This window comes from Chenopodium album, chromosome 11 (assembly GCF_948465745.1).
Source record: "Chenopodium album chromosome 11, dcCheAlbu1.1, whole genome shotgun sequence".
Taxonomy (NCBI): Eukaryota; Viridiplantae; Streptophyta; class Magnoliopsida; order Caryophyllales; family Amaranthaceae; genus Chenopodium; species Chenopodium album.
In genome coordinates, this window is record NC_137844.1 from 12,436,896 (window position 1) to 12,448,909 (window position 12,014).

A 12,014-nucleotide genomic window follows, 5' to 3' on the forward strand; every position below is an offset into this window, starting at 1 on the left:
AGTTAGGCAAAAAGCCAATTGTCAAACACTCCCTAAACTTTGGTCAAAATTTGTGACAAGCATGTATAATGTATATATAAGTAATACTCCGTACTTTTGAGCCTTCTGTTTTTCCGCTTCCTAATTTCCATACATGGAATAAAAAAGCTCTCTTCAAATTTCCTTAAATTAACAAGAATAATCCCAATTATTGTCCTTCTTCTCATTTTAATCCCAACTATAATTTAATGAAAATTCTACAATAGTCATTTGAAATATGACTATCATAATATTTTAATGATTATATATTTCATAATTAACGTATTTTTATCCAAGTAATTAATTATATTACTCTATTTTTGCTATAAAATATTAGGAAAAATGCACTTTAATAATCCCAACTTTGCCCAATTTACTTTAAATAATCCCAACTTTTGATTATTCTGCAACGATCCCAACTTTTACCTGCATTTTCTTTGTTCAAGCCAGATTACCGGTTACCTAAAGAAAGGGTTAAAAAAAATTTAAATTCATTTATTTGACACGTGTTGCATGCTAATTGCTTCACCAAAAAAAAAAGAAAAAAAACCACCAGCCACCAAATGTTGGTGGCCGCCCTTCCCCAACCGGCAACCTCTACTCCCAAACCGCCCTCTTCGATCCCCCAACCCCAATTTTTCGACCTCCCGACCTCCCTCCCCGCAACAGAAACCCTCCCCTCACTCCGTTTATTTGCGTTTTACGGCAATTGGAGGAGAGATAAAGTGAGGGAGTTGCATTTTTGGTGGTTTTGGGGGTTGGAGAAGTGATTTTAAAGGTTAGGGTTGTTGTTACAGTTGGTTTCAGGGGTTATGGGTGGCGGTTTCAAGGTTTTCGGCTTTGGTTATGGTGGTTTCGGGGGTTATGGGTGGCGGTTTCAAGGTCGTCGGCTTAGGTTATGGTGGTTTCGGGTTTTATGGGTGGGCAGGTTCAAGGCAAGGGTTTCGGCTATGGCTAGTTCGAGGGTAGGGGAAGGTAGAGTGGGCCGGTTTCGTGGTGGTAAGGCTATCTTTGGGGAGGTTTTGGGGGCTGGGGCTACGGAGATGGTGGTTTGGGGTGAGTGACCACCGCCAGCAGTTGTGAGCTGGTGGTGGCTTGGCTGGGTTTTTTTTAATTGAATTTTGCTTTAATTTTTTTTAAATTTTTTTTTAGTTTTTGAACCAATTACAACTTGACACATGTACAGTTACCTAGAATAAGAGGTCATTGACTTTCGTTGACCAGTTTGGGATTGAAGAAAGAAAACGTAGGTGAAAGTTGGGATTGTTATAGAATAATCGAAAGTTGGGATTATTTAAAGTAAATTGGGCAAAGTTGGGATTAATAAAGTGCATTTTTCCAAAATATTATTATCCACATTTTTTTAATTTATCAAATTTTTAGTTTTATTTATGTAATTTTTACTCTTATTTTATAGTTTCTCAAAAAATATTTATTTTATGTTGGATTAAAATTTTCAAAAATTATATTTGCATTGTAGAAATTAGAATACTAATTGTGTCCAATTTATAGTGTGAAAAAATAGGTCACTCATATTATTTACACAAAGTCTTATATGTGGCTAGCCACATGGTGTGGCCATTTCACATAATCACATATAAAGAAATTAATTAAATAATAGGGGGTTAAGGTGAAGATCAAATGGGGTTACCGTAACATATGTAGGTTACTTAAATGAGAAAAAGGGGTTACTTTCTTAAATAAGTGGAATTATTCTTTCGTTTTTTAAAACGAAAAAATAGGGGTTACTCAAATGAACAAATGGAGTTACTTATTTCTAAATTACTTGATTTCACTCGTATAATGAATTTGAGTTACTTTTATGGACTACATGGGGTTACTCTTATGAAAAAATGAGATTACTCATATATATAAATGAAGATTACTCTTATAAATCAATGTGGCCACAATGTGTGGCTAGCCACAATATTAAGGTAGTCATATTTCAAACGACCGCTATAGAAACATCCTTTAATGAAACCTAGAATAATCCTAACTATTGGGTGACCCTTCTCAAAATAGTCTCCTTCACCAATTGCCTCATATATCGGTTAAAAACTTTTTTTTTTCATTCTTTTCTTTTATTTTCATCTTTATCTATCCCCCTACCATCTCCTTAACAACTTTCGAGGATGGCATCTAAAGGAATCATCTCCATTGTTGTTAGAAGCTGATCGTAGCAGATTTGTCAATTTTACTTTATTGAACTTGGAAGTGTTGGGATTGTTGCTATGGAGCTTCTTGACTTTAATCACAGGCTGCTGGCTTGCTTTTACTGTTTTAAATGGATTCAACTAATTTGGATCCCCTTTTTAGTATTGAGGATTTTGATTAATTGATTAATTACATTCATTCACTAGTTTTGTACCCCGTGCGATACTCGAGTTGTTTTTATTGAATTTTAAGATTAATTTTTTAATTTATATGTCAAATTTTAAAATATATCAATGATTCAAAATTAGTTAAGAATTGATGTGCTTTTGTGACGATATAAACTATGTAGTAAACACGTAATAACTAATAATAATGTTGGTGAAAATGTTCGATTAAATACATAAAAAAAAATAAAAAAAAATAGCAAAGTAAGCATGAAATATTAGAAATTTCTAATAACAACAACAAATAAATTAAATAAAAAATTATTCTAAGCCCGTTGGGTTAACCTGAACCCAAAACTTTGGGCTGGGGTTGAACTTTATTAACCTGTAACTTGAAGTGACTTGATCAGAAATGACTCATGTCCCAACCTGATTGACAGGTCTACATACAGTATTAAAATCATATTAGATTGTGAAGTATATTATTTGAATCGATTAGAATATACTATATACATAAATATTTATATGTGGCCAACCACACCGTGTGATCAGAGTTACTCTAGTTACTTTGTCAGGGGTTACTCGAATTACTCGTTCAGGGGTTAATTGAAGAATTCGGTCAGGGGTCGGTTGTTTAAGGAATTATTCGGTCAGGGGTTATTCAAGGGGTTACTCGGTCAGGGTTACTTCAATAAAATACGTGTTTTTTTTTTCATTTCTAAAAATCCTATAAAAATAATTAAGAAGTCGTCACATTCATAATTAAGAAGTATCGGTGGTATATGTTGTAGCTGCCATTGGGTAGGTGTTTCGGTGGTTAGTCATGGATAAAATGGTGGTTTTTGGTAGGTGGGCTTGGCTAGAATGGTGGTTTCGGAAGTTGTGGGTGGCTAAGATGGTGGTTAGGGTTTGAGGTTCGGTGGCTGAAAATCTAAGAGATTAGGAGGGTGGTCTCGAGGTAGGCAGTAATTCAGAGAAGAGAAAAAAAAAGGAGTCTTTAAAAAAAGCACTAACCAAAACCAAATTCACACATCACTCTTTTTACAAGATCAACAAGTTAAAAAAATTGAAACTATCTTGAGAAGGATCACTCAATAATTGGGATTTCTTTAGATTAAACTATAGATGGGATTAAAATGGGAAGGATATCAATAGTTGGGATTATTCTTATTAATTTTCCTAATTTATTTGGTGAATGTCCCAACATTATCACAGAGAAACTTTTTCTCTTTTAACCACAATTTTTTGGGGAGGGGGGTGTTAAATACCGCCGTCCAAATTTATCGCCACCGCCATCATTTCAAGCAAATTGACAATCTTGCCCTTACTATTTTTTTTTCCCATTTTCATTCTCTAACATTAGTCCATCAACCACAACTGTATCAACCACCACCTTCTACACCGCACATCCACAACGACGGCCAAAGTCGACGAGAAATGGATGGTGATCGAGGTGGCTTGATGAAAAAAGAATCAAGGATCAACCGGAGCTCCACGGTAATCGGTTTTGACCTCCGGTTACCGTGTATGTTAACCGATTTTGGGCTCCGGTTACCATGGTCAACCGGTGATCAAAACCGGTTACCGACCACGATACCTGGAGGGCAAAACCGGTTACCATGGACGGTAATCGGAGCCTAATTCAAAATTTGCTCAATTTTCTTAAAAAAATTTAAATATGGTGTGGCTGGTAACCGAAGGTGAAAACCGGTTGCCCACCATTAGTAATCGGAGGTGAAAACCGATTACCGGCTGCGGTCAACCGAATTTGGTCATCGGTTACCGGTGTTAGCAACCGGTTTTCACCTCCGGTTACCACCCACTTATTTCATAAAAATAACAAATCGGAAACTACTAACCTCCTTTACGCCCATTCCGTCGTAGCCGTCGCCGCCGCCAATGTCTAAGTCCGCGCCGCCTCCACCGCCTGAGATCGCGCCACCGCCGCTGCCTGAGCTCGCCGCCAATTGCTTCCCGGTAAACCCCAAATATGTGGTTTTGGAGGTTGTGTGGTAAAAAAGGTGGGTGGTTGGTGTTTGAGGAGAGAGAAAAAAAATAGGGGGTTACTAAATGCCACAATAGAATTACTTAGGGCGCGGTATTAAATGACTCATCTACCCTTATAAATTCCATGTTTGACATCATTTAATTTTTCTCACCAACCATACTCCTTCCACCACCATCACCCTTAACACCATCACCACCACCACCACCCTAAGGTCGTCGGAATCACCATCACCCTAAACACCATCACCACCACCACCTTAAGGTCGTCGGAATCATCCAATTTTCTCACTATCTATCACACCAAATCAACCACTTATCATACCAAATCAACCGGAAAAAGAAAGAGGCTGGCGACAATGGAATTGCGGCGTGGGAAGGGGTTCGTTTGCCGGGAAACGTGGGGAAAACGGCGGCCAATTCGTCGGTAAGTTTTTTTTTTTATTTTCGCATAGATTCCCATAGTCGCGTGCTATATGCGACTCCACCACGGCATAGTCGCATATAGCATGCGATTACACCGTGGTGGAGTCGCATATAGCGTGCGACTAAGCCACGATATAGTCGCATATTGCACGCGACTCTACCACGGTGTAGTCGCATTTGACATGCGACTAAGCCGTGGTGGATTCGCATATAGCACGCGACTATGGTTTTTGTTTTTTGAATTTTGAATTTGAATTTAAATTTCGAATTATGGTTGTAATTTATTTTTTTTTTAAATTTTGAATTAGCATCAGTAAATTAATTTCGAATTTGTGATTAATTAGTAAATTAATTTCGAATATGTTTGGACACCTTGATATACCTCTTATTTGTGCATTTGTGGAGCGGTGGCAACCTGACACTAACACATTTCACTTCCCTTTTGGAGAGATGACTATTACTCTACATGATGTCTGGCACATTTTGCGCATCCCAGTGGATGGGCGTATAGTTGCTACTCAAGCTACTAGTGAGGAGTTGCGCATACATGCTATGCAGTTGCTTGGAGTGGATAGAGATACACTTTTGGCACCTCCTACACCGCACTATTGTAGTGGTGCGATTTCCATTTATTCCATTATCAACATTTGCTCAAAGCGTAGTCCTTAAACGCAACGTATGGGTTACATGTTACTATTGCTTGGTTCTACGTTGTTTGTAGACAAGAGTGCTAGTAGGGTACGACAAGCTGACATCCCCGAGCTCATTCGGTGTGGATGATATTTCAGATTATGCATGGGGAGTCGCCACTTTGGCGAACTTTTATCGCCAGTTAGGGATTGCGAGCATGGGTATGTGCTCAGTCATTGCTGGTTGTTTGACATTACTACAGGCTTGGATATGAGCATTTCCCACCGTTTCGACCTCATAGGGAGCGATTAGTTTGTGCATCTCATGGGACTCGTGCCTCTACTTAGAGTATCAAAAAGGAGGGTTTTTCTAATGCTCGGTTGAGATCTTTTCGTCAGCGGTTAGACGAGTTTGATTCGAACATGGTAAATTATAACACTTTCTACATATTTTCATTAAACAACGGTTAATGCGACTTTATTAATGTTTTTACTTCATTCCGTGCAGGTCGTTTGGCTACCCTATGGTCCAGAGCCAGCCTCAGATGTTCCTAGGACTGTATTTACTGGATGGCTTCGTTATCGAGATGTCATTGAGCCGCACATGCCCGATCGTGTCTTACGGCAGTTTGGTTATGTACATACAATTCCTATGCCATTAACCGTCTAGATTCGCATACAGGCCTGCAGATTCGAAATTGTATGAAGTTAAGTGGAATGTCTCGAGTGTTCAGAATGCTTGGACCTTGTATCCTAGAGGTTTCCGGTTGATTCTTGCAGAGTTCCAGCGCGCTCAATGTTCCTCTGATGTTGTAGATGGTTATTATGACTGGTTCACTTACGTGTCACATATCTTTGTTGTTCCAGAAGTGGATGCAGTGTTTCCTGCAGTTCCTGATAGGACACTCCCAGTTTATGCAAGTTAATATTATTTTGCTTTAATTTTAATTTATCTAATATCTCTAGTTTTGGTACTTATTAATATCTCATTTGCAGTGGATGGGACGGATTGCTCGGGCCATTAAGGGTTGCATCGACTGCCATCCACGTGTTGCTGAAGTGCTGAAAGAATGGGATGAGTATGCTGGATGATTATGTTTTATTGATGCACTTTATATTTTGTATCGGACGATTTGCTACTATTTTATGTTTTAGATTTGTTATGTAATTGATGGACTTGACTATGTAACTATAACTTTTAGATACTTTTCTGTGCTAGTTTTTATTTATTTATTTTTTTGCCTAAATTGGTAAGCAACTTCTACAAATAAGCATATAACATAAGCAATTTCTACAAGTTAAGCATATAAACTACATTAAAAATGTAAAAAATTGATTAAAGTTAATTCCAATGTATCCTCCTCCTAAGATGATGAAGTAGATGCTGCTATTAGTTGATCCCAATATGCCCTCCTTTCTTGATAAAGTTTCTCCCAACCAATCACACTTTGATCTCTATACATAAACCATGGATCAAAAATAGGAGGTATTGGATAGTTTGGCGATAGATTAAGTCGAACATAATGGCGGCCAATGTGTGCAATGGCAATCTCAATCCGAGGTCGATCATCAATAGACGAAGCTCGCAACAGTAGAACTGTCATACACGGATACAACTCTCTTCGTGGGCCAACTCCGTAAACCATAACTGCACAATTCCAAAAATTTGCAATTGGGTACAAATCATCAAGCAAGTCCATGTAATGGTTCGGGCCACAATGTCCACCGTTTCAGGTGATACAATCAATTGCTTGATCCAAGCCTCCGTGATACAAATGTTTGTACTTTGGTCAATTGGCCTTAACCTCGTTCACAATTAGATACCAAGCCTGTATCCAATTGTCTTGCCCACCTAATAAAAAATTAAACAACAAAATTTTAAGTAAAATCATTGGAATATAATGTGACACTTACTGTATGCAAAGGCTTACCTAAGAAAAAGTCTGTAACACATCGAAATCCACAATTTCCATCACCCATTACATTGTTCCAATCCTCCACAAATGGTTTGATGATATCGGGAAGCCCATAAAGGTAAGGAAAATCTGAAATGTCTCTTGCTCCTGATGAATAACGAATTATTATTTTTGTAGTTAACATAAATATCAAAGTATAGTAAAATAAACAAAAAAATGCAAAAACATAGAGTAGACTTACCTCGACCTCCACTACGACCACCATCACTGCGTCCCCCATTACGACCACGATGCCCACGAGTACCACGTGTATACTCCCATGCACTATGATTACGTCGTGTACTATTTGATTGTGGTCTCCCTCTAGTAGTCGTGTTCCTGAGCGGCTCATTAACATCAAATTGATCGGAATGGAGATGTTCATCTATTAGGTGAGATACAGAATGCATGACTGTTGGGTCACTTCTACTCACCTCACGCACAAGACTCTCAAAAAATCGACTGTCCTGTAACTGATGATCGGGGTCATCCAATGGATTCGGAACACAACCATCCTCACCAATCACTAGTGTCCTATAAAAGGGGTGCACTTGGTCTAAGTAGAAGTATGTCCCCGAATCAATGGCACGATGTATATCACATGCACAAGGAATCTGATGAGTCGTCTTATAAACACATCCACACCGAACATTCACCTCATGACTTAACTCTCTCATTATTTTCTTCTCATTCACCAACAACAACATACAATGGTGGGAGGTACGTCCATTAAGATGTTGTAATGGCATAACATCATATATCCAGCCATGACTGCGTCGACTGAGCTCAAGTGATTGCTTAATCTGTGTGACCTGATCTTCAATCGCCTTGTTTACCTTGGCCCATACAGAATCGAGAGAACCAGTTGAAGTTTCCAACCACCCCTTCAAAGATGAATGTGCACTTTCCACTCTACAATTGGTGACGTTGCCGAAGTGAAGCACACCATTGGTCCAAAATTTCACAAATTTCTCCTTATGATTGTTTAATCAAGTGTCCTTCACATAAGAAATCACAGCAAGAAATGCTACATAAGATTCCTCCATTTGCCGAACCGCTCTATTATAATCATCCAATGTGGTGGCATTAAGAACTGGATTCCACCTTGTCAACCTGAAAATTTTTCCTTGATCTTTATTATTCGTTATTTTCCCAACTCTATGCTCTACATCCTTGTTAATATGCCATGTGCATAGTAAATGAGCAGTGTCGGGAAATATTTCCCGAATAGGCGACATCAAACCCAACTCACAATCGGTTATAATAGCCGTAGGCGATACATCACTACCAACCAGCAACTTCAACTTATTTATCACCCATGCATAGCTCACAACGCTCTCATCCTTCATAAAAGTATACTTGATCAAGAAATTCATGTTGCAAGGAGTAACACCAACGAGCTCCAAAAAAGGCATTTTGTATTTGTTTGTCTTGTAAGTTGAATCAATGCCAATGACCCATGGATACGTGCCTAAGAGCGCTAGAGACGTAGGATGTGCCACAAATACATGGGTCAAAACATTCGTATCCGAGTCAACCAAGCTCCGATGTGTATACTGCGACTCGATACCAAGTTCAAGGAAATATGTAACAGCGGCTCGATCATCAGCTTCTTTAAGTCTCAACCGATCCTTAAAGTTGTAAATATGTCTACGATTGGGATGACCATCAGGAAACTAATTCCGCACAGCCGCTAAGATATTTTGTGGCTTCACTTTTGCATCAGTCAGGTCACGAACAAGTTGCTTCACACCCGGACTAAGCTTACTCATTTGTCGATTGCCTTCTTCATAGACAATTAGCTCATGGTTGTGTTTGCCATATGCATCGGGACCCAAGACAATCTGCCATCCTTCATCATCAGAAACTTTATAACCCTTGATCAAAAACTTGCAACCACAATGTTGAGTTTTTGCGTTCGGTCGTTGCGCAACATGAAGATCTCTATTTTTCCCTCTATCTCTTGCACCACGATTGCATCTCAAATACAACCATCCGTTATGGTTGTAAGAAATCACAAGTTGAAATTTGAGTGTTAGTGCAATGTCTTTCGCCCATTGTGACAATTCTTGATACGTTGGAAATAATTGATCGGTCTGAAAATGTGGGTAATAATTTACCCCATCACCCACCAAAATCTTCAATAGGATCCTATTAGAAAGAAAATACAAAGTTAATTTAAATAAAATTTAACTACAAATTAAATAAAATTCCATTGAAAACAAAATTAAAATTATTATTATTATTTTTTTTTGCAAATTTAAACTACTATTTTTTTTATTAAGCCATAAATTTACTAATTAAATTAAGTGTATTTTGTTATTTTTAGTAATTATCAAAAATTAATTAACACAAATTAAACGGTTTGCTTAAAAAAAAAAAAGGTACCCGGTCGCATGTTACATGCGACTATACCATGGTGTAGTCGCATACAGCATGCGACTATACCATGGTGTAGTCGCATACAGCATGCGACTATACCATGGTCTAGTCGCATGTAACATGCGACTGGACCACGGTGTAGTCGCATACTATATGCGACTGGACCACGGTGTAGTCGCATGCTATATGCGACTATACCACGGTATAGTTGCATATAGCATGCGACTATACCGTGGTATAGTCGCATATAACATGCGACCGGGTACAACGGAAATTGAAAAAAAAGTCCGACATATACCTGACTCGACGGCGTCGACGGTTCGTCGTCCCCACCAAGTGCCTCCGATATGAACGCCGACCGTCGTCGACTCATTTTATATGTCGTGGGTGGTGGACCAGTCAAGGTGGCGTCATGGTGTATGATGGTCAAGGTGGAGTCGTGGTGGACCAGTCAAGGTGGAGTCGTGGTGGACCAGTCAAGGTGGAGTCGTGGTGGTGGACCAGTCAAGGTGAGTGGTGGTATGGGTGGTGGAGCTAAGACAAAGTTAGTAGTTAATAATGGTTGGATTGTTATGTAATTTTCAAAATTATAAGGGGCATGAAAGTCTTTTAATACTATAGCTTGAGTAATTTCATTGTGGCAAATAGCAATTCACAAAAAATAAGGGTGAAAGATGGGTTTGGGTTTAGTAAGGGTAATTGTCAGTTTGCTAGAAATGATGGCGGTGGCGATAAATTTAGACGGCGGTATTTAGCATTTCACCAATTTTTTTTATACAATGTTCGATTAAGTGAATTTCTCCATTTACAATTTCAATTTATAATACCATTCTCTTTTCCCAAACAAAACAATAATTACCCTTTTTTTTTTCTTGTGTTTGAGAAGTGGGACTATCGAATGTAAATTTAGAATAGCTAATTCTTTAATTGTTTCCACTCGTCAAGATTCACTTTAATTATTTATACTCGTCAAGTAAGGATGACAACAGGTCGGATTCGGAGCGGATTATGCTAAATCCGACTCCGACCCGGCAGAAAGTCGGAGGCTAAATCTGACTCCGACTCCAAGACTCCAACCCTGACTCCGACTTTAATATCCGACCTCCGATTCCGACTTTGATCCGACCCGACTTCGACTTTTTTTTCGTTATTCAATATACTTTGAGAAATTGGGCTATTTGGGCCTTTACAACCCACACCCAATGCTACCATGACCCACACAAAAATCCACTACATATTGGAGTCGGAGTCGGATAATCCGTCAAGGTCGGACATTTGTCAAAGTCGGATTTTTTTCTCGGATTTTTTGTAGGATCCGACTCCGACCCTCCTCCGACTCAGAGTCGGATTATTTTAACGGAGTCGAACTCAGATTACTTTTTTTCTCGGACTCGGAGCGGATTTTTTTACCTCAGATCGGGGCGAAGTAGGGTCGGATCCGGACTGGATTGTCATCCCTATCGTCAAGATTCACTTGAATTTACCCTGAGAATCCAAATGGCTATGAAGAACAAAAATTGCTTAATTATATAAAATAATTTCTTATTTGCGTCGGTTTGAAAACTAATTCCCACCATATTGTCCACGTAGGATTAGTAGAAGTTTTTTTTTTATTTTTTATTTTTTTATTTTTTTCAATATTTAAGGAAGAAACGCTAACGGTGATAGCGGTTTAATTGTATAAAACTGATATCACTATTAGCGGTTCTTCCAATTAAAAAATTATATTATATTTTGCAACCACCAGCATGCAAATTAGACAATACCACAACTTTAATTAGAAGAATCGCTAATGGTGATTGCGATTTTATTTTATAGAGCCGCTATCACCGTTAGCGGTTCTTCCCTAAATCAGAACCCATTAGCGATTTTTCCCTAAAATCGCTAATGGTGATTGCGATTTTATTTTATAGAGCCGCTATCACCGTTAGCGGTTCTTCCCTAATAGTTATGTTATGAGGATCGATTGCCACGCCTATCGTAATACCTCCTACCCTACAGTTACTCCCTCGGTTTCCTTGTAAAAAGATTCGGGAGTAAAATGCAATAGCGATTTTTCCCTAAATCAGAAAAAAAAAAAAAAAGCTTCCACCGATCTTAGAAGGACAATTTGGTAGGAATTAGTTATCAAACCGACGCGAATATGAAATTATTTTATATTTAAGCAATAGGAAATTTTGAATTTTAACACCACAAAAAAATGAGAAAATAATTTTTAACACTTCAAAAAACAAAACTTTTATTTGAACACCACCAAAAACCTCAAAATTTTATTTTTACCA

At 38.4% G+C, this 12,014-nt stretch overlaps 1 protein-coding gene across 1 annotated transcript; it reads right to left on the reverse strand.

The window, feature by feature from the left end:
* Window positions 1-6,759: 6,759 nt before the first annotated feature.
* LOC145566309 (PKS-NRPS hybrid synthetase cheA-like) lies at window positions 6,760-10,105 on the reverse strand. Its single transcript, XM_081625767.1, has 8 exons — window positions 10,031-10,105; window positions 9,766-9,881; window positions 9,066-9,501; window positions 8,367-8,981; window positions 7,553-8,324; window positions 7,310-7,458; window positions 7,220-7,247; window positions 6,760-7,043 (listed from the first exon to the last, which is right to left on the reverse strand). The coding sequence occupies exons 1-8, from the start codon at window positions 10,103-10,105 to the stop codon at window positions 6,760-6,762; spliced, it is 2,475 nt and encodes an 824-aa protein (XP_081481893.1).
* Between the last annotated feature and the right edge of the window lie 1,909 nt (window positions 10,106-12,014).

What these genes read in the sequence shown, in the direction of transcription:
- LOC145566309 (XM_081625767.1), bottom strand. Translation starts at nt 10,105, where the DNA reads ATGAGTCGACGACGGTCGGCGTTCATATCGGAGGCACTTGGTGGGGAC. An exon ending in CGTCGACGCCGTCGAGTCAG is followed by an intron (nt 9,882 to 10,030) that starts GTATATGTCGGA and finishes AGTCGCATATAG; the next exon opens with TATGCGACTACACCGTGGTC. An exon ending in GACAATTGGATACAGGCTTG is followed by an intron (nt 7,044 to 7,219) that starts GTATCTAATTGT and finishes GGAATTGTGCAG; the next exon opens with TTATGGTTTACGGAGTTGGC.